Genomic DNA, 24877 nt, shown 5'->3' with positions numbered 1-24877 from the left:
CCAGAAAATTTACTTTACCACCTTTCTTTCATTTACTTTACAGTAATGAATTCCCAAGGCAATGTCATCTCAGCAGATATTGGCCAGGTTAATGTTTTTCTCCCTCCATCTATCTTGTAATGAATGATTCATGCGCATCTTTCATAAGAATGTGAATTACAACAATTTGCATACTTTTCCTAATATTCAGAAGGACATTTGGGTGGAGGAAGTAAAATCAAAGGTTAGTAAGTTCACAACCTAACAGACAGCTTTTGTTCTGTGCGAGGAACATAATATAGTTGAATGACATACATCAGTAGGGCAAAACTGATCCATTATTATACCCAATGTATATTATAAAGGTCAGTGTGTGTGGGCATGAGCACATTTATGACATTTCAGAATGCATTCAAAGCTCCACATATTTTATTGTTGCACATGACATTATTCTCTGCGAAACTAAAATCAAGGTATTAAAGGGAACTCAATGCAAGTTAATGGGCTGAATCAATGGAGATTTAAAGGAGAAAATCTTTTTTTCCAAAGATTATGGAATTGAAGGTTACGGGGAGTGGCAGTGACATGAAGATAAAGCCTGGAGCATATTATCATCCACATATTGAAAGATGGGGCAGGTTTGAATCAGCCAGCGTCCTATTGCTGCTCCTATTATTTGTTGGATTCAACCTATTGGCCGGGACACAGCCAACATGTCCAGGTCATTGCACTTGCCGAGATCAAACGACTGACACTCCATCCCTGGCAATAAAGGCAATGCCACATTACAATAACTGGAGGTAGTAATAGTAATTGGAGATCATCCTCAACACTGGCGAGTCCTTGTGATAAATACCAACTTTTCACTTTTCAGTGTGTAGGAAAGGAACGGCAGGTGCTGGTTTACCCCGAAGCTAGACACAAAATGCTGGAGTAACTCAGCGGGACAAGCAGCACCCATGGAGAAAAGGAATGGGTGACGTTTCGGGGAATCGACCCAAAACGTCACCCGTTCCTTCCCTCCAGAGATGCTGCCTGTCCCACCGTGGTTCCCCTTTCAATGCCTGATATCATCAAGTCTGTTTCATGCCACATGTTATTTTGCTTCATGAAACAAGAACTAAATCTGATGCGGGAATTCCTGCCTACTCGTGGATGCTTCTCTATAAATCATACCTCATCTCTATAAATTTAAGCTCAGTTAAATCTTGATCAAACATCAACCTTATGCTTGCTGACCTCCACTGCCTCCTGGCTAAGTAGCACCTATTTTTAAATCCTTCTTTAGCTTTCAAACCCTTTCATTACCTTGCGCTTGCCAAATTTCAATAACCACGTCCAGTGCTGCAAATCCTCAACATCTGTGCTCCTCCAATTTTGACATCTTGCACATTCCCGATTTGAATCAGCCCAAAATTAACTACATGCCTTCTGCTGCCTCTTTCTCTAGTCATCTGCCCAAATAACATGTGCAGCTCAAATATTGAGATTTTTAAAACTATGTTTCAGGCACTATAGAAATGCCAATTAATATTGGTGACAAGTTATACAGATAACCCTCATTATAACCTTTATTTTTAAGGTGAGGGGGGAAAAAGTTTAATAGGATCCTGAGAAGTAACTTTTTTTTTCACACAAAGGGTGGTGGGTGTATGGAACGAGCTGCCGGAGGAGATAGTTACAGCAGATTCTATCACAACTTTTAAGAAACATTTGAAGAGACACATGGATAGGGTAGGTTTAGAGGGATATGGGCCAAACGCAGACAGGAGGGCCTAGTATAGATGTTGGTCGATTTGAGCAAGTTGGGCTTAAGGGCCTGATTCCACGCTGTATGAATCTATAACAGGCCTTGTGAGGGGAGGGGAATGGTGTCTGCTATTGCCGATTGTCCTCTATAACAGAGTAGGGGGTTTGCTCCAACCACCTATATATAGGGCACTCCATGAAACAACGAGTTGTTTTCAAGTCCAGAGTTATTTTTTAGAGTCTAAAAAATTATTCTTTGTTACTACAAGCTAAAAATACTAAAGGCTGTTTGTTACATTGCTTATGAGTATCATTGCACAAGTGTCGATCGATGCAATTGCTTGTCAATTTCAAATTACCCGTGTTCTTAAAGAAACAGTGGTGTCTGATTACTGTGGCAGCTCTCCGTCTGCTATAACCAAAATCTGTTATAAAGAGATCTGTAATAACGAAGGTAGACCATAGCATGGTCATTTGTAAACTGTTATACACGTTTATGAATGTCCCAACCAGAAACTAATGCTGAACAGTTATGCAGCAGGTCAGAACCAAAGGAAAGACCAACCTTGTCAAAGGTAATTTAGAAAAAACAGAATATTGGCGCAAATACTTTTCTTATGCTTTGAAATTATAATATAATTTGCAAATTAATTCAAAAGGAAAAATTAAATTCAACGTATTTATGGAAACTTTTCTGCTTAATACTTCTCATGTTAACAACTTCTTTGTTTTGTTTTAAATGGGTCAGGACATAAAAATAGCTTGCAATGGCCATATGTTTCCCAAAACTTGTCTCAAGTTTGTTAATGGAATACACAATAAAGCTCAAGGCTTGCAAATATGCTACATGGTGTTCATTTATTATTTCGCTTTCCTTTAAATAAAGGAAGCCTTGAATCCATTTTCACTTTAAAAAGCTCTTTTTTCAGACTTAAAGTACAGAGATAAACCCATTTTATGCCATTCCTTGGCAGATTAGTAAAAGCCCTGGCTATAAACTAGAGTTTAATTCAGGCATTTCATTGCAGATGGGTCTGTGGATCTATAAAAGGGATTAACATTTTTTTTTTAACTTTAAACCACAGGATGGAAAAGTTGATGCGGGCGCCATGTAGAGTTAGCTGATCTTGCAGAACAGTTAGTAGTGAATCATAGTCAATTTCGTCTGAAGGAATATCTCTGTTTAGCCCACTCATTTGCTGTCCATCGGCTGCAGTTTATAGGGTTCAGGTATAGGTCGTTTTTAATGGGGAAAAAATCTGATAGAATTACGATGCCAGTGGTTGAACTGATTCTCGGGCAACTAAACTCACACGTTAAGAATGGTCATTTGGTTAAAGAATGCGCGAGCGGGGCAATTGATCACTCAACTGATCCATAACTCTCCATAAGACAAATACTTCTAAATAGTCTATACAATTCTGCACTCAAAAGGTGTAATATTTGCCATTTTCTTTAACTGTGTTTTGTTTGCAAGGGAGGGTGAAAACAGTCCAAAAGTTATGGCACATATGAATTTAGTTGCCAGAAAATACACAGTGGAACAACAAGTAGAGCTGCTGCTTCAAAGCGCCAGAGATCCATGTTCGATGAGGATGAGACGGAGTTTCTTCCCACAGGCCATCAGGACTGTTAACTCTCATATCACCAGGGACTAATTTAATTTACTGTATTAATTTTTTTTTTGTGTTAAAAAAAAAATCTCTATTCTGTTTTGTAGTTTCAGCACAATCCGCAGGCGTGGCCACTTTCATTTCACTGCACATCTTGTATATGTATGTGACAAATAAAGTTGACTTGACTTGATCCTGACCTTGGTTGCTGCCTGTATGGAGTTTACATGTGTTCCCTGAGACTGCATGGGGGTTTCCTTCCACCAGGTGCTCTGGTTTCCTCCCACCTCCCAAAGACTTGTGGATTTGTACGTTAATTGGCCTCTGTAAATTGCCTCTCAGTGTGCAAAGTGAGATAACACCGAACTAATGTGAACAGGTGATCAATGGTCGACGCAGACTCAATGGGCCTAAGGGGCCTATCTCTAAACTAAACAGGACAATGAGTCTCAGTCGCAGATTGAACACAATGAAATGGGACTCACAATAGAGTTCAAAGAATTAGGGTAGGTTTAGATCAGATCACAGAGGAAGACCCGCCAGAGGGAAGTGATGCAAGTTGAATCTTTTGCTAAATTCAAGGTAAAGCCAGCTCAGGTTTCACCAAAGATACTAGAGGAACAAGATGGACCACTCCGTTGAATTAGCCTATACTGAAGCGTAGTACGCAAAGGAGCCTAACGTCCGCCATTTTAGTAGACAAAACCCACCGTTCGCTATGCCTCTCACAGTGTAATCAGTGTTTTGGGGGAACAGTATGTGTGATGATACCATTAAAATGCAGAATATATCTCATCTATCAATTCACAGATTTTTGTTATTTTTCTTTTAAAATGTTTCTGCAAGTTTCTGCCTACTAAAATGGCGCCATGACATATTACGTTTTTTAGGGTCCAGTGATCTATCTTGTTCCTCTAGTATCTTTGGGTTTCACCTACTGATTTAATTAATTGGGAAAGTACCACAGTGGGCTCCATGGCATTCACCATTCTCTCTTCCCAAAGCTCCTCTTGGTACTGTAAATTGTACCCCAGAATTGGAAGAGGAAAATCGTCCCAAAATATTTTAAATGATTACAAAGTAATCGTCCACATACTGTACGTTATTGGAAGACAACTGACTTAATGGTTGTATTGCAATGGTAATCCATGAGGGCTACATTTACATTGACCCAAATCAAAACTTCTGATGAAAGATCAAAGTGAACATTTTTCTCTCTGCAGACGCTGCCTGGCCTGCTGAGCATTTCAGTAATTGCATTCTAAACTATCAATAGATTTCTGGATATCAATAGCATTGATTTTGGAGCAGGCTCAAGGGGCTGAATGACCTACCCCTGCAAGTATTTCATATGTTTTTGCAAAATAATAAAGAATAAATCACATTATCTGCTCTACCACTATAAATTTATCATCAAATGTTATTTAGATCTACTTGCAATGGAACAAGCTATAAAGAACCCAGTCACCAAGCTTACTCAGAGAAAAACCTATTGAAGGAAGATACTTTATGGATATTTAAAAGCATATACATCTTGATATCAAATGTACAACCTGGGTCACATTGAAAAAAAGATAGAAACTACATGACACAGAAGATATCTCATTCTTCTCACACCATTAAGAAATTGTATGAGAAACCAAGAGCTCTTCAAAAAAAGTAGTCCTGATTCTGGACCGAAATTATACATTTAATTTCTTTAGCCGATTCGGTAGCAGTGTTAAATACACCAAATAGCATCACAGCAGTTTCAATATACAATAACTCTCTTACTTTCTCTCCACTTTAAACGTCAAGCGCGCTATTCACCATAAGTACCTTGTAACAGTTTGATTGCTTTCAAGAAGAACATGTCGAGCTCATCTAAAGGCTATTCATCAACAAATCTCACTGAACAATCTCCAGAACCCATCCTTTATACTGGTGCAGATGGTACTTTGCAAGAGCTTTGGTCGAGTCGATCATTTAACATAATTTCTGGCGGGACCCAATGAATTACCATCAATCTTACTGACTTTTCCCTCCAGAGATCCACTGATAAAGGCAATCTTTTTTACATCACTCTCGCTACCTTTTGTACTCAAAATAAAGACAGTACGCACAAGGCATTAATTTGCGTTCATCAACTGGCCTTAATTCTTCCAGTAGTAAGTTTGAGTAAATGCATTTGACAAATCAAAGAGCGGTTGCAAACTCAGCACCGGTTTGGATTAAGAAGCGAAATAGATTTTGAACAGAGCAGACGGCAGTCTACACAGATGTTTGTGCCCAAAACATTTACAACATTTATCCAACTTCATTCAAAGCCTGTGAAAATTTCTCAACATATAATATTTTTCAACAGTGCATCATAGAACAAAAAAAAAAAGCAGAGGAAAGGTTACAATTTACTTGTACATAGACTATGTTCCTTTTGTACAATCCTCAGGTTAGAGAGTTGAGATGAGGGGAACCACATTTTATACAGCTATGCGTGGTGCTGACTATGGATTCATGATCCAGATCAATTGTTTTGCAAAGCCTTTAGCATGACCAATTCACAAGGATGCTAAAGGTTACAAGGGGGTTATGAGGCTTTAATAAACGTGGTAATTTCAGTTACAAAAGAGGGAAAAACAAACATGCATGACAGGACCAGAGATCTCTGTCCCGCCCACTCCCCTGACATCAGTCTGAAGAAGGGTCTTGACTTGAAACGTCACCCATTCCTTCTCTCCAGAGATGCTGTCTGACCCGCTGATTTACTCTAGCATTTTGTGTTTACCTTCGATTTAAAACAGCATCTGCAGTTCTTTCCTACACACAGTGCCAGAGACCCGGGTTCGATCCTGACCTAGGGTGCTGTCCACGTGGAGTTTAGATGTTCTCCCAGTGACCGCATGGGTTTCCTCCAAGTGCTCCGGTTTCCCCCAGCATCCCACAGACGTGCAGGTTTGTAAGTTAATTGGCCTCTTTAAATTGCCCCTAGTGTGTAGGGAGTGGAAGCAAAGTGGGATAATATCGAACTAGTGCGAATGGGTGAATTCTGGTTGGTATGGGTTTGTTGGGCCAATAGGCCTTTTTCCATACTGTATCTAGTTTCAGACCTAGGTTTTGTTATTATCATGTGCAGTGAAAAGATTTGTTTTGATTGCTACCCAAACAGATCAGATAATACTATACATAAATACAATCAAGTTAAACTCAACAACATTAGATAGGGTTAATGAGAAGATACAGAGTGCAGAATATAGTTCTCAGCGTTGGAGCGCATCAGTTCTACAGACAACGTCCAATCTCCTCAATGGGGTAGAGGGGAATCGGACAGTATCCTAGTTTATGGACGGACCATTCAAAAACCTGACAATAGAGAGGAAGAATCAATTCTATCCATTCCAGCCATTAAACTTGGATCAATACCCTGTAGGATTCAGGAGTGGGCACCACTTCAACCACTGTATTTTCCAATTTGGTTGAGGCAAGGAAGATAGTTTTTCTTTTTTTTTAAACTAATCTTAGAATCAGAATCAGAATAGCCTTTATTGCCATCCAAAAAAACAAGTCTTTTGGACGAAATTCCATTACCCACAGTCCAACAATAAGAGCAATAACAGTAAGCAATAACACACACAATCACAAACCAACACAAAACAAAAAAAAACACAAGAAACATCCATCACAGTGAGTCTCCTCCAGCCACCTCCTCACTGTGATGGAAGTAAAATATATTTTGTCTCTCTGCAATATAATCTGTAGTGAAAAAAATGTTCCACACTCTATCCAAGATTTAATTGAATATTGAATGAATCTAAAGCACGATGCAGAAAAGACGCACACAACTGTTGCCTGGATTAGTTCAATTCTGTTATCAGCAGATTTTGGATAGGCCCAGTCTTCTTTTCACCGGACCAAAGGAGGCTGAGTAGTGACATGATAGAGGTGGATACAATTATTAGCAGCATAGATAAGGTTGATAACCAGTGTCTATTTCCCATGTCTAAATCGACAGGGTGAGGCTTAATATGCGAGGGAGGTGCTTAAGAGGAAATTTGAGGGGTAAATCTTTTGCAGAGAGTAGCCAGTATCTGGAATGTGCTACCAGGGGTGATAGTGGAGGCAGGAACAACAACAATATTTGAGGAGGCATCGGGACAGGTGCTCGAATGAGGATAATTTGTGGATCATCTCGAACATGCCATGTGACAACAGTTGTGAGCGCGACTTGTGAACACAGTTGTGTTGCAGGGCGACTTGGGCAGGTTGAGTGAGTGGGCAGATGCATGGCAGATGCAGTATAATGTAGATAAATGTGAGGTTATCCACTTTGGTGGCAAGAACAAGAAGGCAGATTATTATCTGAGTGGTGTCAGATTAGGAAAAAGGGAAGTGCAATGAGACCTGGGTATCCTTGTGCACTAGTCACTGAAAGTAAACATGCTGGCACAGCAGGCAGTGAAGAAAGCTAATGGCATGTTGGTCTTCATAACAAGAGGATTTGAGTAAAGAGGTCTTTCTGCAGTTGTACAGGGCCCTGGTGAGACCACATCTGGAGTATTTCAGGATCCTTGGATGTAAGTATAGGTAAGTGGAATCAATGGGGTATAGATATAAAAAAAGATTTGCTCGGGGTACGGGGGGGGGGAGGAACAGAGAATTGGACTGCTGGGATTGATCTAACCAATGGTTTAGTTTCGACATACAGCGCGGAAACAGGCCTTTCAGCCCACAAAGTCCGCACCGACCAGCGATCCCCGCACATCAACACTATCCTACACACACTACATTTTATACCAAGCCAATTAACCTACAAACCTGTGCGTCTTTGGAGTGTGGAAGGAAACGGAAGATCTCGGAGAAAACCCACGCAGGTCACGGTGAAGAAGTACAAACTCTGTACAGACAGCACCTATGGTCAGGATCAAACCCGGGTTTCTGGCCCTGTAAGGCAGTAGCTCTATCGCTGCACCACCGTACCATCCAATGGTCTTCTCCTCTATTGCATTATTTAATCAGAGTAGGATTGCAGGTCTTTCCAGGATCAATTGCAAAAAGTGGAGAAGGAGCTAAAGTTACCTGCAACACCACTGAATGAGTAGACAATTTCACAGCCTATGGCATACATCAAACAAGAAGATGGTTCACTCCACACAAAAATAAATCACACCAGTGGTATTAATCTTCAGAACCCACTCATATTTTGACCTTAACCACTTGCTCAAGGTTCAGAGATTAATTGCCTGCTCGTCTAGGTTGTCTGCTATTAATTAGACTTTAAAATCAAATGACAGCCAGAGTGAACGAAGGCTAAAACAAGCATAGCAAGACAATCAGTATTACTGATCTACTGAGATTTACCGACATGCCCTGCACTTTGGGAAACCAACAAGATTGCAGATAAAGCAGCCCAACATGCAGCAGATCTACTTTCCACTGCCCCGTGACCATGGAAACATACTCGACAATGGTCGACTCCAGCAGCTGAATGCAGCTTAACGCAGGGGCCAAGCAATCTTGGTCTAATTTTAATATTAAAGCCACCTACTCCGTAAAGCATCATTGTGACCATTTAAGACAGAGTCGTTCAGAATAAATGAAGAATTGTAGTTATTCAGAAAGCAATACAGCACAGCAATTTCATGGTGTTCGCTACATTTTCCATGTTCAACATGTCACAAAATGTATAAGTATAGCTTTTTGCTCAAAAATGACAAAGTTCATGGCCTTACGGATATTTCCACATGACGATGGAGAAAAACAAACTGGAATGAATAAATTCACTGACATAAAAAGCGATCATCAAAGTTATGAGAGAGTTGCACGGTCAAAACCATGTACATATTCATCACAATGAACAGAATCAGGATACAGAATATTACCATTTTCAAGGAGTAAATGAAAATGTATTTAAATATTCCACCACTTAACCCAAGTACCAAATCATCAATGACCAGGCCAATGCCAATAAAAGACTAGTGTTCTGTATGTTAGCTGATCATTTAACTGTTGTGTGTAGTTGGGGGTGGTGGGGAGTGAAATAAAAGGGCACATTCTTTTGTTGTTCTGCACTGACTGAAAAGAACTGACCAAAACCGCAAGTTAACAATCTAAGGAATAACTCATCAGCACAACTCTGAATGGACTGAGCTGTTCCCCAAAGGTGGTTGATTATTGACAGAGGTCAGTGAGCAAGGCAGCACAAAATTAACACTGCCTGAACATGAAGGCTGCAGCTTTCAATGGTTTATTTTCAATCGCACGCCTGAAAACCCAGTGGCAATCTTCGTATCAGCGTAGATGGACTGCAGTGGCCAGCACACATCACGTGGTCATTGTTAAAAGTCGAGCTATAGAAATCCCTGTCAGTTCACACAAGTAAAAGCTGCTAATGTTCCTGGATTAATTTGTTCCAACCGATTTAGTACAAGAAATCGGACTGGTTTGAAAGAGGGGATGATGTAATCCATTCCAGCCATGATACCATGGCAAAGCAAATCAGCTTTAGGAAGTGATTGGAGTGCTATGACTGCCACCTAAATCTACAATACTGATTTTCTGAAGCTATTTGTATTAACCAAAAAAGAATTCCAACATTAAGACAATTAATGCAAAATTGATCATAATCTCCACTGAATTATCTTGGCATTATATTTCGTACAGACATGTGGGTCAAAGCGCCAGTTCCTGTGTGTACTTTTTCCATGTTCTACTAGACCAGGTGGACACGTTGGGCCCAAACCTTTCCTGCATTGGTGCAGCACCCTTTCCTCCCCCCTCCCCCTCACCCTCTCCCCCCACCCCCTCCTTCCCCCTCCCTCCCCTCCCATCCCCCCACTCCATCCCACTCAGCCCCCCTTTCTCCTCCTCCCTCCCTCCCTCCTCCCTCCCTAGGAGATAGATTTAAACTTTAAAATATGAATAACTTTTAAAATATAACACCGATTTCAATGAAACTTCTTCCATTAGCACCAATGGGACGACGGTGAGTAAGGTGGGCCTACAATTGTCACACTATCGTGTACCATTTTGGCTGTAGTTCAGGAACAAACAAACAAACAAGAGTTTTTGTGTACAGATATTCTATTTACTAACTGTTTCCCATTTAATCTGCAAGGTCGAGAATATTCATTCAACTGAAATATAATGATATGATAAAAAGGAACTGCAGATGCTGGTTTATACCACAAAATGCTGGAGTAACTCAGCAGGTCAGTCTGAAGAAGGGTCCCATCCAGAAGCGTCACCTATCCATTATGTCCAGAGATGCTGCCGGTCCCGCTGAGCTACTCCAACATTTAGTGTCATTCAAATGAATATTTGTTACCACTCCTACACCAACATAGCACAGTGTCCCAGGTGATTCCCCGGCTTTAGCAGATGCTGGTCTCTGGTAACGAGCACATTGCAGGCTTGGTGAGAGCACTAGAACGCCAGCTCCCAGAGAATCGACCCAGAGAGAGGGGGAAAGCATTGCTCAGTTTGTCACAAGATGACGTCAAGTTTCTGAGGGCTGCAACTATGGAGCTGAGTTGGAGAATCAAATCAGGAGAGTCAATACTAGTTGTGATTGATTACAATACAATACAATATATCTTTATTGTCATTGTACAGGGGTGTAATGAGTTTAGGAATGCGACTTCCATTCGATGCAATAAATTAATTAGCTAATCAACAGAAATTTAGACAACCCAGAGAATCAAAATTAGAAACAGTTAAAACAGTATAAAGTGCAAATAGGTCTGTGCCGGGTCGCTGTGCGACGTGACCATCCGAAGGAGACAGTTCATGGGGGGGGGGGGGGGGGGGGCACTCAGCAGGACCGGTTCAGAGCAGCTATGGCTCTGGGGATGAAGCTGTTCCTAAGTCTGGAGGTGCGGGCGTAGAAGGCCTTGTAACGTCTGCCGGATGGTAGAAGTTCGAACAGACTATTGCAAGTGTGTGAGGAGTCTTTATGAATGCTGGTGGCTTTCCTGAGGCAGTGTGTATTGTAGATGCCCTCCAAGGCTGGAAGCTGCGTCCCAGTAATCTTCTGAGCTCTGTAGACTACCCGCTGAAGAGCTCTCCTCTCCGCCTCCGTGCAGATAAGATACCACACAGGGATGCCATGCGTTAGGATGCTCTCTGTGGTGCAGCAGTAGAAGGTCGTCAGCAGCTGTTGGGGCAGACCAGTCTTTTTCAGTGTTCTTAGGAGAAACAGTCGTTGCTGTGCCTTCTTGACCAGTGCAGTGGTGTTAGTGGACCATGTGAGGTCCTCCGAAATGTGTGTGCCCAGTACACTACAGTAGATATTATGAGTAAGCGATAATGAAGACTACAACATTGGAAAAGTTGAGACTGTGGGAGATCAGACTCAAGACTATCAAATCGGGGAGCCAAGAATGCACGAGTCTGAGGAGGAGACTATGCAAAACCAGAATCGAGAGGATGAAGTAGTAATTGTTTAGTTCAATGTTTGAAGCAGATATGGCTTTTAACGAAGCAGCAGGAATTACAAGTTTGGATTAATTCGGATCCGGGCGAGGATCTGACATTGGCTAACCAGGTAACTTAATTTCCTCAATGATTATAAAAATTGATTGATTGGAAAGATAATCCTTCGCCCCCCCGACTCGTTAAGTATTTAAGGGATATTGCTCATCTCATTGTGCTGTTGCATATATTGGCTGATTAAATCTACTAGCGTTGGAATGTTCCAAGCCTTAGATCAGGTTGCATAACCAGGAGGAGGATTACAAAATATACTTGGAAAGATCTAGCAAGAGTTGCAAAATCATAGATACCAAATCATTCCGTTCATGAAATACTGCCGATGTCATGCTGCATGTCGTAAAGCATAATTTAACAGGATTTTACAGAATTAGAAAGAACCAACAGCACTTGTTTTTGCTTTCTTGCTTTCAAAGATCTACACCGCAAAAGCATTAAAATATTATTTCAAACAGTCTGCAACTATTCAGGGTGGGGATGTGTGTTTTGTGTGTGGGTGTACAGGGAGTGGCGGGAGGGAAGCTGGCACAGTGAGCAGTGCAAGAGAGGAGGGATTGTGAAATACATCAAGCATCATTACGTCTCTTAATAAAGGCATTTGATAAAGTTCCTCGTGGTCGGCTGATCAAGATAATTATGTGTGGGATCCATAGTGAATTGGTGGTTTAGTTTCGTTTTGAGAGACGGAAGCGGCCACGTTAATGTCGGCAGCCCAGCCTGGAAGGTGGTGCGGCCTGGGGGTGGCAGTGCGGGCCAGGGGTGGTATTGGTAGCACAGCCTGGAAGGTGGTGCGGCCTGGGGGGGGGGCAGTGCGGGCCAGGGGTGGTATTGGTAGCACAGCCTGGAAGTAGCCGGGGAGGCCGTGCCAGCCAAGGGTGGTGTCGGCAGCCCAGCCTGGCAGTGAAGGTCTGTCCACGATAACCAAAATCGATTATAACGAGGGTACTGTATCTGAACATATGAGGCAATAAGATGCTGTAACCTACATCCATTGCCAAATTAGAGAACAGCACAATAACAGACTAGAATCTTCAAGGCATCTTAGTTAAGTTAAAGAATGATGAACTGCAGATGAGGAGCCAAAGCAGTTACTACTTCATTACATTTCCAAAGCCATGAAAAGATACTGTTTTAACACCTCCATCCTCTCCAAAGAAAGCCAAGAAAGTCAGCCAGGGTAAGTACCAATAAAATAACCAGCGAGGTGGTTGCAAAAATATTGACTATTGACAGCTGTTTTTAAGTGCCTAAGATTGCTAAAATGGTTTTTGCCCAAGTGCATCCATCATTGGGTAATACCAGAAGATAGACACAAAAAGCTGGAGTAACTCAGCGGGACAGGCAGCATCTCTGGAGAGAAGGAATGGATGACGTTCCAGGTCGAGACCCTTCTTCAGACTTGGGTAACACCATCTTTTTGTGCTTATGATGGTCGAGAGTGTAGACTTCCCGATCTTCAACCTCCTGCTTCCTGCCCCTTGACATCCCATGACACTCAGCCGAGTTAGTTCGTTGGTCTTTAGCCATGCCCGTCACACTTTTGGTTTGGTAACTTTTTTCTTGTAGCTTCCAGTCCTTTGATCCTGCTATTCTATGCAATACCTCTGCATTCTGACAACAATTCCTCGTCCAAGTTCCAGCACTGAGGATCAATGCCTACTTTAAAGGAAATGTTTATGCCAAATGCAATGTTATGCCTCCAAAATATCAGATTGAATGAAACATTATTTGCTACCACACTCAATAACATCATTATTACTCATTGCCTAAAATAGTGTAGCTTTGGTACATGCAAAGTCTATGAAAGTAAAGTTAGGTGATTGAATCACCATTATATTTACCTCATTATTTGTGCCGACGTCTAGCATGACTGGTAAGCATTGCTGGGGATTCATGCCAACACAAGCTGTGTACAGTGCCAGCTTGCCCACTGGAATGCCCATTCCATAACTCCCAAGATCACCCAGACCCAGAATACGTTCCCCATCTGTGACAACAATGGCCTGGAAATTCAAAAAAAGGCAGTTAGTCAACAATTAAAATATCACTAAAATGCTTCAATTAAGGGAGGAAATAGGCTGCATCACCCATTTAAGTTCACAAGTCATAGGAGCAGGTATGCCATTCAGCCCATCGAGCCTACTCCACCATTCAACAATGGCTGATCTATCTTTCCCTCTCAACCCCATTCTCCCACCTTCTCCTCATAACCCAATAAAACACTTACCAATCAAGTATCTGCTCAGAACCACTTGCTCAGTTTCCAATCCACCCATTTAAGCTTCAGAAGATAGAAGACCAGTGTCTTTGAAGAATAACGAAAGACAACAGCTATCTGGCAAACTATCCAAAGTGTAGATAACAATGTCCCCATTGCTTGGGAGGATTGGGAAGTGAGGCAGTGAGAACAAGTGCAGAAATTCCACAGGGCCATAGCTTTTGTAAGGAACTAGCAAAACCCTTTAGAAATAGTACCAAACAGCTCTTTGCCCCAAAACTCTGGTGGTGACCTACAGGGTTCTGATACAACTCCAAGAATCTCGGGGCCACTGAGTGAAAAATGCAATTAGATATTTAACTTGCAAAACCTTTTCCTGCTTACAATGACTATTTACTTGTGTGGGTTATTTTATTTCAAGGTCGTCATCGAATCTGACAGTTCAACTCCCATGACACAAATCACGACAGCTGGCACTGAGCTATGGAAAAGTGTTTATTTCACTCAGACAAGTGCTTGAATCCGGAAATGCAATCAAGAAAATATCATGGGATTATTATTACAATCAAGTTAATCAACTTTATAACTAAGATACCATGTTGCTGAACAAATTTAGATGTGAAAATAAATAATTAATTTAGGACCATAGATTTTTGTGAATTTGAATTGAAAAACTTTTTAACGTACGAGTCCATCGTGCAACTAAACATACCCCGTCTTTCTCCTTCACCATTGCTGCTAACAGACTATAAAACTTTAGAGCTTTGTGAGGATCCAGTTCCTCACTATCAATGTTTATGTTTTACTCTGAACCTAGCCTTATCGTTAGTTAGTTTCAACAAGGTCTATTGTCTATTGTCTATTGTCTATTGATACCTACCAGCAAAGATCACTGACTGGATCCACTTCATGTATACAGAAAATACAGAATACAGAATACAGAGTTTTATTTGTCATTCGGTACCAAGGTACCGAACGAAATTACATATCCAGCAGTCACACAAAAAAGACATACGACCCCAACACAAACGTCCATCACAGCGACTCCAAACACCCCCTCACTTTGATGGAGGCAACAAAACTTCCACTCTCTTCCCCACGCCCACGGACAGACAGCTCGTCCCCGACCAACCCGCACAGTCCCCGCGGCCGAGCCGCACCGGGCGCTGAAACGTCCCGCGGCCGAGCCGGGCGATTGAAGGCCCCGCGGCCGAGCCGCACCGGGTGCTGAAACGTCCCGTGACCGAGCCGGGCGATGGAAGGCCCCGCGGCCTTACCGTACGCTGCTAAGTCCCGCGGCCGAGCCGCGCTGGGCGATGTTAGGTCCCGCGGCCGAGCCGGGCGATTGAAGGCCCCGCGGCCGAGCCGCACCGGGTGCTGAAACGTCCCGTGGCCGAGCCGGGCGATGGAAGGCCCCGCGGCCGTACCGTACGCTGCTAAGTCCCGCGGCCGAGCCGCGCCGGGCGATGTTAGGTCCCGCGGCCGAGCCGCGCCGGGCGATGTTAGGTCCCGCGGCCGAGCCGCACCAGCGATGTAAAGTCCCGCGGCCGAGCCGCGCCGGGCGATGGAAGGCCCCGCGGCCGAGCTGCACCGGGCACTGTTAAGTCCAGCGGCCGAGCCGCACCGGGCGATGGAAGGCCCCGTGGGCGATGGAAGGCCCCGCGGCCGAGCCGCGTCCCGCGCCGTGAGGAAGTGACCTAAAAAAGAACGGTTTCCCCCACCCCACCCCACCACCCCCCACCCCACCCCCCCACACCCCCCACACATACACAGCCAAAAAACAAAAACAAAAACCATCCCAACACCGACACACAACAAAAATGGGAATCTTGGCTGATATTCACTTTACTCATCAAATGAAACCAGTATTCATATTTTTATTAATTGATCGATTAATTCTATCAAAGTCATTCCACTTCTTTTCCCAAAACGCATCTTACTCTACCGTTTTTCTTTTACGATTTCGGGTCTCCCATGTGCATGGACAGAAATATGCACAACATCTTAGACTCATGTGTATGAAGGAACTGCAGAGGCTGGAGTAACTCAGTGGGACAGGCAGCATCTCTGGAGAGAACAAAGAGATGATGTTGTGGGTCAAGACCCGAAACGTCACCCATTCCTTCTCTCCAGAGATGCTGCATGTCCCACTGAGTTACTCCAGCATTTTGTGTCTATCTCAGACTCATGGACTGTATAACAGAGATTGTCCGCCCGAACTACTGATCGTGTGTGAATTTTTTTCCAATCAATCCAGAGAAGAGGAAAGAGCACACAAAATTCCATCATATAAAATAAGATACATTTCTGCATGCAAGTATCAGTATAGACAGCAATATGAACTTACCCGAATATCAGTTTCAGGCCAGGACTTCAGTATTGTTGCAATGTGCCCTCGGTCATGGATAGTAATAAAAAGACCCCTGAATGAAAAGAAAAGTTATAGATTTAGCCAGCAAGAATTAACTGGCAGACTATGCATGCGAAAAGTTACCTCTCCAGAATAAAGTTATACAGTTTTGTAAACCGAAAAAGGACATTAACAATTCACCGCTTTGCACAATTAAAACGGGCTCACGGTACCATGTTACACACCATCCATATAATATATGGACAAATTTTCCAAATGAATTTCGTGAAAGAAGTTTATGAAAATCAAGAATAGCTAAGTCTAAAACAAAAACAGAGAATGCTGAAAATGCTTAGCAAGTCAGGCTACCTTAACAGATGTATTTATCATGACAGGCACAAAAAACTTGAGTAACTCAGCGGGGCAGACAGCATCTCTGGGCGAAGTTTTGGGTCGACAGAAGAAGGGTCTCGACCGGAAACGTCACCCATTCCTTCTCCCTAGCGTTTGAGGCTCATTGAGGAGGCGCTGTGAACTGTTTGCGTGCTACTGTATGTTTCTTTTTTTTCCTTATTACCTAATCAGATGTACAGCACTTTGGTCAACGTGGGTTCTTTTTAAATGTGCTATACAAATAAAATTGACTTGACTTGACTTGACTACTCTCCAGAGATGCTGCCTGTCCCGCTGAGTTATTCCAGTTTTTTGTGTCTATCTTCAGTTTAAACCACCATCTGCAGTTCTTTCCTACAGATGTATCTGTCATGAAACAAGTTTCTGTTATTTCTTGACATAAGGTATAATTTGCTAATTTAATTTATTTTTCAAACCTTTAAAGGCAATATTAAAGTGTGAGAAGACAGTATGTGTAGGGAGGACCTGCGGATGGTGGTTTAAACCAAAGACAGACAAGTCTTCAGGATCTCGACCCGAAACGTCACCTATTCCTTTTCTCCAGAAATGAGGCCTGACCTGCTGAGTTACTGCAGCTTTTTGTGTCTGTCTTAAACTGTTTGAATCTGGAAGTACACAAGAAACTCTGAACTTGGATCAAAAAGATGTGGTGCTATGGCTTGAATAGTTGACGTGCCAGAGACAACAACCATACCTAATTAAGTTATTTCCATTAATGTACTCCATATCTTTGTCTGGCACTCATTTAAAAAAAATAAACAGAAGTGTGATTACATTCATATATGGAAACATGCCAGTTCAATATTCAATGCAGTGCACCACATTGTGCTGATGCAGCATTTTTACTTACACAGCCTTTCGTGCAAGAGCAGAACAACAAAAGCAAACCAATGGATTATCTCCACACATTAAGAAGTTCTATCATCTGAAATTTCCACTAGAAAATCCACTGAGCGCAGGAGAATGAAGCATGATCTTATGGAGGTGCACAAGATCATGAGGATTATAGATCGGGTAAGCGCAGAGTCCCATGTCCAGAGTAAGGGAATCGAGAAGCAGATATAGGTTTGCGAGGGGAGAAAGATTTAATAGGAACCTGATGGGTAACTTATTTTACACAAAGGATGGTGGGTATATGGAGCAAGCTGCCAGACGAGTTAGCTGAGGCAGGTACTATTGCTATATTTAAGAGACATTTAGACAGAAACATGGATAGGATAGGTTTAGAGCGATAGTGAGAATCTGAAGTTAGAGAAGTCAATGTTCATTCTGCTGGGGTGTAAACTACCCAAGCGAAATATGAGGTGCTGTTCCTCCAATTTGCACTGGGCCTCACTCTGGCAATGGAGGAGGCCCAGGACAGAAAGGTCAGATTGGGAACAGGAGGGGGAGTTGAAGTGCTCAGCCACCGGGAGATTAGGTTGGTTAAGACGGACTGAGCGGAGGTGTTCAGTGAAACGATCGCCGAGCCTGCCTTTGGTCTCTCGGATGTTGAGGTTGACACCTGGTACAGCGGATAGGAGGTTGGAGGTGGTGCAGGTGAACATCTGCCTCACCTGGAAAGACTGTTTGGGTCCTTGGATGGAGTCGAGGGAGGAGGTAAAGGGAAAGGTGTTGCATCTCCTGCGGTTGCAGGGGAAAGTACCTGGGGAGGGGGTGGTTTGGGTGGGAAGGGACGAGTGGACCAGGGAGTTTTGGAGGGAACGGTCTCTGCGGAAAGCAGAAAGGGGTGGAGTTGGGAAGATGTGGCCAGTAGTGGGATCGCGTTGGAGGTGACGGAAATGTTGGTGGATAATATGTTGTATGCGACCGCTGATGGGATGAAAGGAGAGGATAAGGGAGACTCTGTCCTTGTTACGAATAGGGGGAGGGGGAGCAAGAGCAGAGCTGTGGGATATTGAGGAGGCCCTAGTGAGAGCCTCATCTATAATGGAAGCGGGGAACCCCCGTTTCCTAAAGAATGAGGACATCTCCAATGCCCTTGTATGGAACACCTCATCCTGGGCGCAGATGCGGCATAGACGGAGGAATTGGGAGTAGGGAGTAGAGTTTCTACAAGAAACAGGGTGGGAAGAAGTGTAGTCAAGATAGCTATGGGAGTCAGTAGGTTCGTAGTAGATGTCGGTCACAAGTCTGTCTCGTGTGATGGAGATGGCGAGATCCAGAAACGGTAGGGAGATGTCGGAGATGGTCCGTAGATTTAAAGGCAGGATAGAAATTAGTCGTGAAGTTGATGAAGTCAGTGAGTTCTGCATGGGTGCAGGAGGTAGCACCAATGCAGTCGTCAATGTAGCGGAGGTAGGGTTTGGAGATCGGGCCAGTGTATGCCTGGAACAGGGATTGTTCGATGTACCCAACAAAGGGGCAGGCATAGCTAGGGCCCATGCGAGTGCCCATAACTACGCCTTGGATTTGGAGGAAGTGGGAGGAGTTGAAGGAGAAGTTGTTGAGGGTAAGAGCCAGCTCTGCTAGGCGCAAGAGACTGTTGGTAGATGGAAATTGGCTGGTTATGCAGTCAAGGAAGAAACGGAGGGCTTTAAGACCCTCCTGGTGGAGGATGGAGGTGTAGAGTGACTGGACATCCATAGTAAAGTTGAGGGAATGGGGGCCTTGAAAACGGGTTATTGAGGAGACGGAGAGCATGTGAGGTGTCTTGGACATAGGTAGGGAGGGATTGGACCAGGGGGGATAGGATGGAGTTGAGGTAGGTGGGAATTAACTTGGTGGGACATGAACAGGCAGAAACAATGGGTCTGCCAGGACAGTTCTGTTTGTGGATTTTGGGGAGAGGCCGTGCGGGGCTGGGGAACGATAAGGTTTGAGGCTATGGAGGGCAGAGAGCCGGAAGTGATGAGATCATTAATGGTGTTTGTGATTAAGGCCTGGTGCTCATTTGTGGGGTCTTGGTCCAAGGATAAGTAGGAGGAGGTGTCTGAGAGTTGTCGCCTGGCCTCAGTCCAGTGGAGGTCAGCGCGCCAGACTACCACAGCACCTCCCTTGTCAGCGGGTTTGATAACCAAGTCGGGGTTGTTGCAGAGTGAGCGGAGGGCTGCACGTTGAGGGGGGAAGAGGTTACAGTAAGTCAGGGGAGTGGAAAATTTGAGGCAGTTGATGTCCCGCCAGCAGTTGGAAATAAAAAGGTTTAATGAAGGATGATGGCCATCCGGGGGAGTCCAAGAGGAGGGGGTCCGTTGGAGACGGGAGAAGGGGTCATCGCTGAGTGGTGAGGACTCCTTCCCATGGAAAAAGGTTCGGAGGCGGAGGCGACGGAAGGAGCTCTACGTCGTGGCGGACCCGGAACTCGTTGAGGTGGGAGCGGAGGAGAACAAAGGTGAGGCCTCTGCTGAGGGCAGACCGTTCGGTATCAGAAAGGGGGAGGTCAGGGGGGATGGAGAACACATGGCAAGTGTGGGGGTTGGGGTCGGATGAGGGCAGGTGAGTAGATGGAGGCCGAGGCGATGTCTGGTGGGGGAATGGTGGATGTTCAGAGAATGGGCAGGTTGGGCGGTATGACTTCACTAAGGGAAAAAAAGATTAAAAGAGAAAAATGGTCATAAAATCAGTATCAATTGATTTTGAAATTCCACTGCAATTCTCTCAGGTTTACAATGAAACCCTGCAGAATTTCAGAGTCAATATGTTGCAGCCTTCCCTGGCAGGATTACAAACTCAGACAATTTCACATTAACTAGTTTTTTCCAACACACAATGAAAAGTTTGAACTGCTGATCTCAATTAAAAATCTATCGTCCTGAGACAAACAGCTTTCATTTTCTAACGACAATGCACAGGAGTGAGAAGTATGAATAAGCTGCAACATTTAACGCTGTTAATCTTTAAGTATCCCATTGACAGCTATTGACATTCCTGTCCACGTCTCTACTAATAAAAGGTCAACTTCTCCAGATAGTTGCCAGCAAATGTGATTGCTGTCACTCTTAAACAAGCCATCATCAATTCCTCCTGGCACTCTTCAAATGATTCTGGTCTTCTAAAAACAGGGTCACAGTTAATGGGTTTAGTTTTTGTTTATTATTGTATAAGAAAATAACTGCAGAAGGGTCTCGACCCGAAACGTCACCCATTCCTTCTCTCCCGAGATGCTGCCTGACCTGCTGAGTTACTCCAGCATTCTGTGAATAAATACCTTAGTTTATTATTGTCATGTGTAACGAAGAAAAGCTTTTGTGTGGGAAGCAACTGCAGATGCTGGTTTCAACCAAAGTTGGACACAAAAAGCAGGAGTAAGTCAGAGGGTCAGAAATCATTTCTGGAGAAAAGGAATAGATGATGTTTTGGGTCGAGACTGAAGAAAGGTCTCGACCTGAAACATCGCCTATTCCTTTTCTCCAGAGATGCTGTCTGACCCACTGAGTTACTCCAGCTTTTTGTGTCTATCTTCGAGATAAAGCTTTTGTTTGTGTGCTATCCAGTCAAAGAAAAGAATGCACATAAATGCAGTCAAGCCATTCACAGTGTACAGATAAAGGGTACAACATTCGGTGCAATGATATAATATTGAAGCTCGATTAAGTCTGATTAAAAATAGTTCAAAGATTTCCAATGAAGTAGATGGAAGGTCAGGACCACTCTCCAGCTGATGAGGGGACCATTCAGTTGCCCGATAACAGCTGGGAAACAACTGTTCCCGAACCGAGAGGTATGCATTTTCAAACTTCTGTACCTCTTGCCTGATGGAAGAGGGGAGAAGAGGCTGGTTCTTGATGCAGCCTCGCCGAGGCAGCGTGAAGTATAGATGGAATCAATGGAAGGGAGGTTGGGTTGCATGAAGGTCTGGGCTACGTCCACAACTGTCTGCAATTTCTTGAGCTCTTGGACGGAGTTGTGCCAAAACCGGGTTGTGAAGCATCCCCATAAGATGCTTTCTACGATGCATCTGTAGAAGTTGGTGAGGGTTATTGGGGACAAGCCGAACTACCTACGTCTTCTGAAAAAGAGGCATTGGTGTACTTTCTTGGCCATAGCTTTGATGTCGCTGGTCCAGGACAAATTGCTCAACAGTCCTCAGAGCCCTACCATTCTGGGAGCTTCACATCAGTAGCAGGAAAGCTATTGACAGGATTGTTTGGGATAGGATTTTCTTGCATTTTAAAAAGCATCGGTTTATTAGGGATAGACAGCATGGCTCTGTTCACGGCAGGTCACATCTTAAGAACATGAGATTATTTGAGGAAAGGATTAAAATGATTAATGGAGATAGGGCAGTGGACGTGATAATAAGTGGACATTTGATAATGTCCCTCATGGTAAGCTGATGCAAAAAGATTAACAAGCGTGACATTGATGATTATTTGATAGATTAGTTTCAAAATTGGCTTGGCCATAGAAGATGGAAGATAGTGGTGGATGGATATTTCTCTGACCGCAGGTCTTTAACCAGTGGTGTTAAGCAGGGATCAGTGCTGTGACCTCTGTTGTTTATATGCAACTTGAACCAAAACATGGATGGGCTTTCTAGCAAGTTTGCAGTTGACACAAAAATTGCTGGAATTGCAAATAGTCAAAAGGAGGACAGAAGGATACAAATCAGTTGAAAATATGGGCGGAAAAGTGGCATATATAGTTTAATCCAGCAAGTGCGAAGTGTTGGATTCTATTAGGTACATTGTAAGAAGAGGTAAAAGGTCATAAGGAATAGGAGTAGAATTAGGCCATTCGGCCCATCAAGTCTACTGTGCCATTCAATCGTGGCTGATCTATTTCTCCCTCTTAACCCCAGTCTCCTGCCTTCTCCCCATAACCTCGGACACCTGTACTAATCAAGAATAATTACATTTTATATGAGGCATATGGTGGATAGTCAGAGGGTAGAAATGCCAAATACTAGAGAGCATACTGTAGATTTAAGGTGAGAGGGGAAAAATTGAAAGGAGATGGAGAGAACAAGTATTTTTTCCCTCCACACACACAAGTATGAATGAATGTGAATGAATGAATATAACTTTATTGTCATTCAAAACTATACAGACGAGTGCATATTTGAACAAAATTCCGTTGCAACTGGCTCACAACGTAACACCAAATAATAGAAATTGATTAAAGAAATATAAATAAAGAAGTAACTCGCACATAAAATAATGGCAGCGGATCATTGTGAATTCAAGAATCTGATGGCTCGGGGGAAGAAGCTATTGCAAAATCTGGCTGTTCTGCTCCGTATGCTGCAGTACCTTTTACCAGAGGGCAGCAGGGTGAACAGTTCATGATGGAGATGGGTGGGTTCTTTAATGATATTTTTGCCCTTGGACAAGCAGCGTTTGTGTGCAATGTCCTGGATGGAAGGAAGTGAAGTCCCGATGATTTTCTCAGCCGTCCTCACCACTCTCTGCACGGACTTCCAGTCTGAGGCTTTGCAGTCCCCAGACCAGACAGAGATGCAGCTGGTCAGTAGGCTCTCTATGATGCCCCTGTAGAAAGTGGTGAGGATGGGATGGGGGAGGTGCCTGGAATGCAGTGATAAGGGAGGAGATGGAAGCGAACACAATAATGACAACTAAGAGGCATTTAAACAGACGCATGGAGTGATGTATACCATGTGCAGGCAGATGTGGTTAGTTTACTTTGGCATTATGTTCATCGCAGTCATTGTGGGCCATATGGCCTGTTCCAGTGCTTCACTGATCTATCCTTTGCTTAAACCATTGTTTTAATAATCATCAGGGAACATATAGTCCTTGAGCACTCAGCAGATTCACTAATGTTTTCGGTATAAAATCTGGTTTATTTGATAACCCTTTCCTTTACTCGTAAAGAAGGAAACTGATCTTCCAGCAAACCACTCGGTTGCATTGAAACTCTTCTGCAGTGCTTCTTAATGCAGCCCTCCCCTCACCAACCCCCAGGAGCATCCTTGAGAAAACAACAGAAAAGCAACTTGGATACCATTTTTGCCTAAACCGCACCTGTAATAACAACAGATGGAAGGAAAAGGACACAATGTGCTGGAGTAACTCAGCAGGTCAGGCAGCAGCATCCCAAGAGAACACGGATAGGTGATGTTTCAAGTCAGGAGATATACACATTACTTTTTAAAAAGTTATTGTGCAGAAATAAAAAGTTCAAGTTTCAGTACCATGTACAGTGAAGTAGGAATAGCCTGGCAGCACCGTGATAGATTTTATACGGGTGTGGGAAATGCGATGCACTTTATGTACATGATGATCTCATCACACGCCTGGCGTCTGTATAAGTCTACGTTAGTTTGCAATAAAACAGTTTGATCTGTCTTCTGAAGCACCCGTGGTCTGGAGATCTGAGCATTTCTAAGAATGCAAAAAAATTCCAGCACCACCAGAGTGACTCACAGTCAAGTTCCAAATGTCTTTCTTCCTTGACAGTGGCTTCCCCTCCACCACGGCTTACACAGCTCTCAGCTACATCGCTTCCATCTCTCCATCTCCTCCAGCCCAGAAAAAGCATTCAGATCTCCATGTCCTTTTTTTCCACTTCCATTTTGAATTCAACAACCTCAAGTAACCAGCCTACCCAGTTTGTGACAGAACTTGGAAGTGTATAAGTATGCAAGAGTGTGGAAAGCCCAGGAAGAGGAACAGGATTCAGTCTGATGTTTCCATTACTCTCTCTGCAGATGCCGCCTGGCCTGCTGAGCATTAGCATTTCAGATTTCCAGCATCAAAAAAATTGGTTTTGCTTTTCAATCCCTGGCCATTTTTGATATTTCTCTTATTTTTCCCCTCACTCTTCTCCAAAGCTGTCCTACCTCCTGAGCATTCCCATTGTAAGTGATTTCCAGCAATTCCTGTATTCCGTATTTCACAGTTTCCGATTTGTTTTTTATTGCTTCTTTTTTCCCGTTTATACTTTAGCCAGGCATATTAGCTACCGTTAGTAAGACGTCCACTGCTTTTATCATCCGTTTTCTCTAGCAAGGGATGTTTTGATGAGCTCCTCAGGAGTAATATTTGCAAAGAGATAGACAGCATAGTTTATAAATGTGAAAAATTAAAAAGTGTTGAACTGAGAGAGGCAAGATTTAATAAGAACCCGTGAGGCAACTTTGTTCACTATGAGGGTGGTGAGTAAATGGAACAAGCTGGCAGAGGAGGTAGT

General features: G+C 43.4%; 1 protein-coding gene across 2 annotated transcripts in view; it reads right to left on the bottom strand.

Annotated features, from left to right (window-relative positions):
• me1 (malic enzyme 1, NADP(+)-dependent, cytosolic) overlaps nucleotides 1-24877 on the bottom strand; it is a 325940-nt gene that overhangs the window by 160776 nt on the left and 140287 nt on the right. For both annotated transcript variants that reach the window (XM_078399713.1, XM_078399714.1), the window contains exons 4-5: nucleotides 16370-16445; nucleotides 13646-13807 (exon numbers count right to left, since the gene is read on the bottom strand). In XM_078399713.1, coding sequence (XP_078255839.1) covers nucleotides 13646-13807; nucleotides 16370-16445 — 238 coding nt within the window. The remainder of the gene's footprint in view (nucleotides 1-13645; nucleotides 13808-16369; nucleotides 16446-24877) is intronic.

Source organism: Rhinoraja longicauda, chromosome 5 (genome assembly GCF_053455715.1).
Source record: "Rhinoraja longicauda isolate Sanriku21f chromosome 5, sRhiLon1.1, whole genome shotgun sequence".
Taxonomy (NCBI): Eukaryota; Metazoa; Chordata; class Chondrichthyes; order Rajiformes; family Arhynchobatidae; genus Rhinoraja; species Rhinoraja longicauda.
Note: the sequence above shows the minus strand (reverse complement) of the source record. Positions and strands in the feature narration are given on the sequence as shown.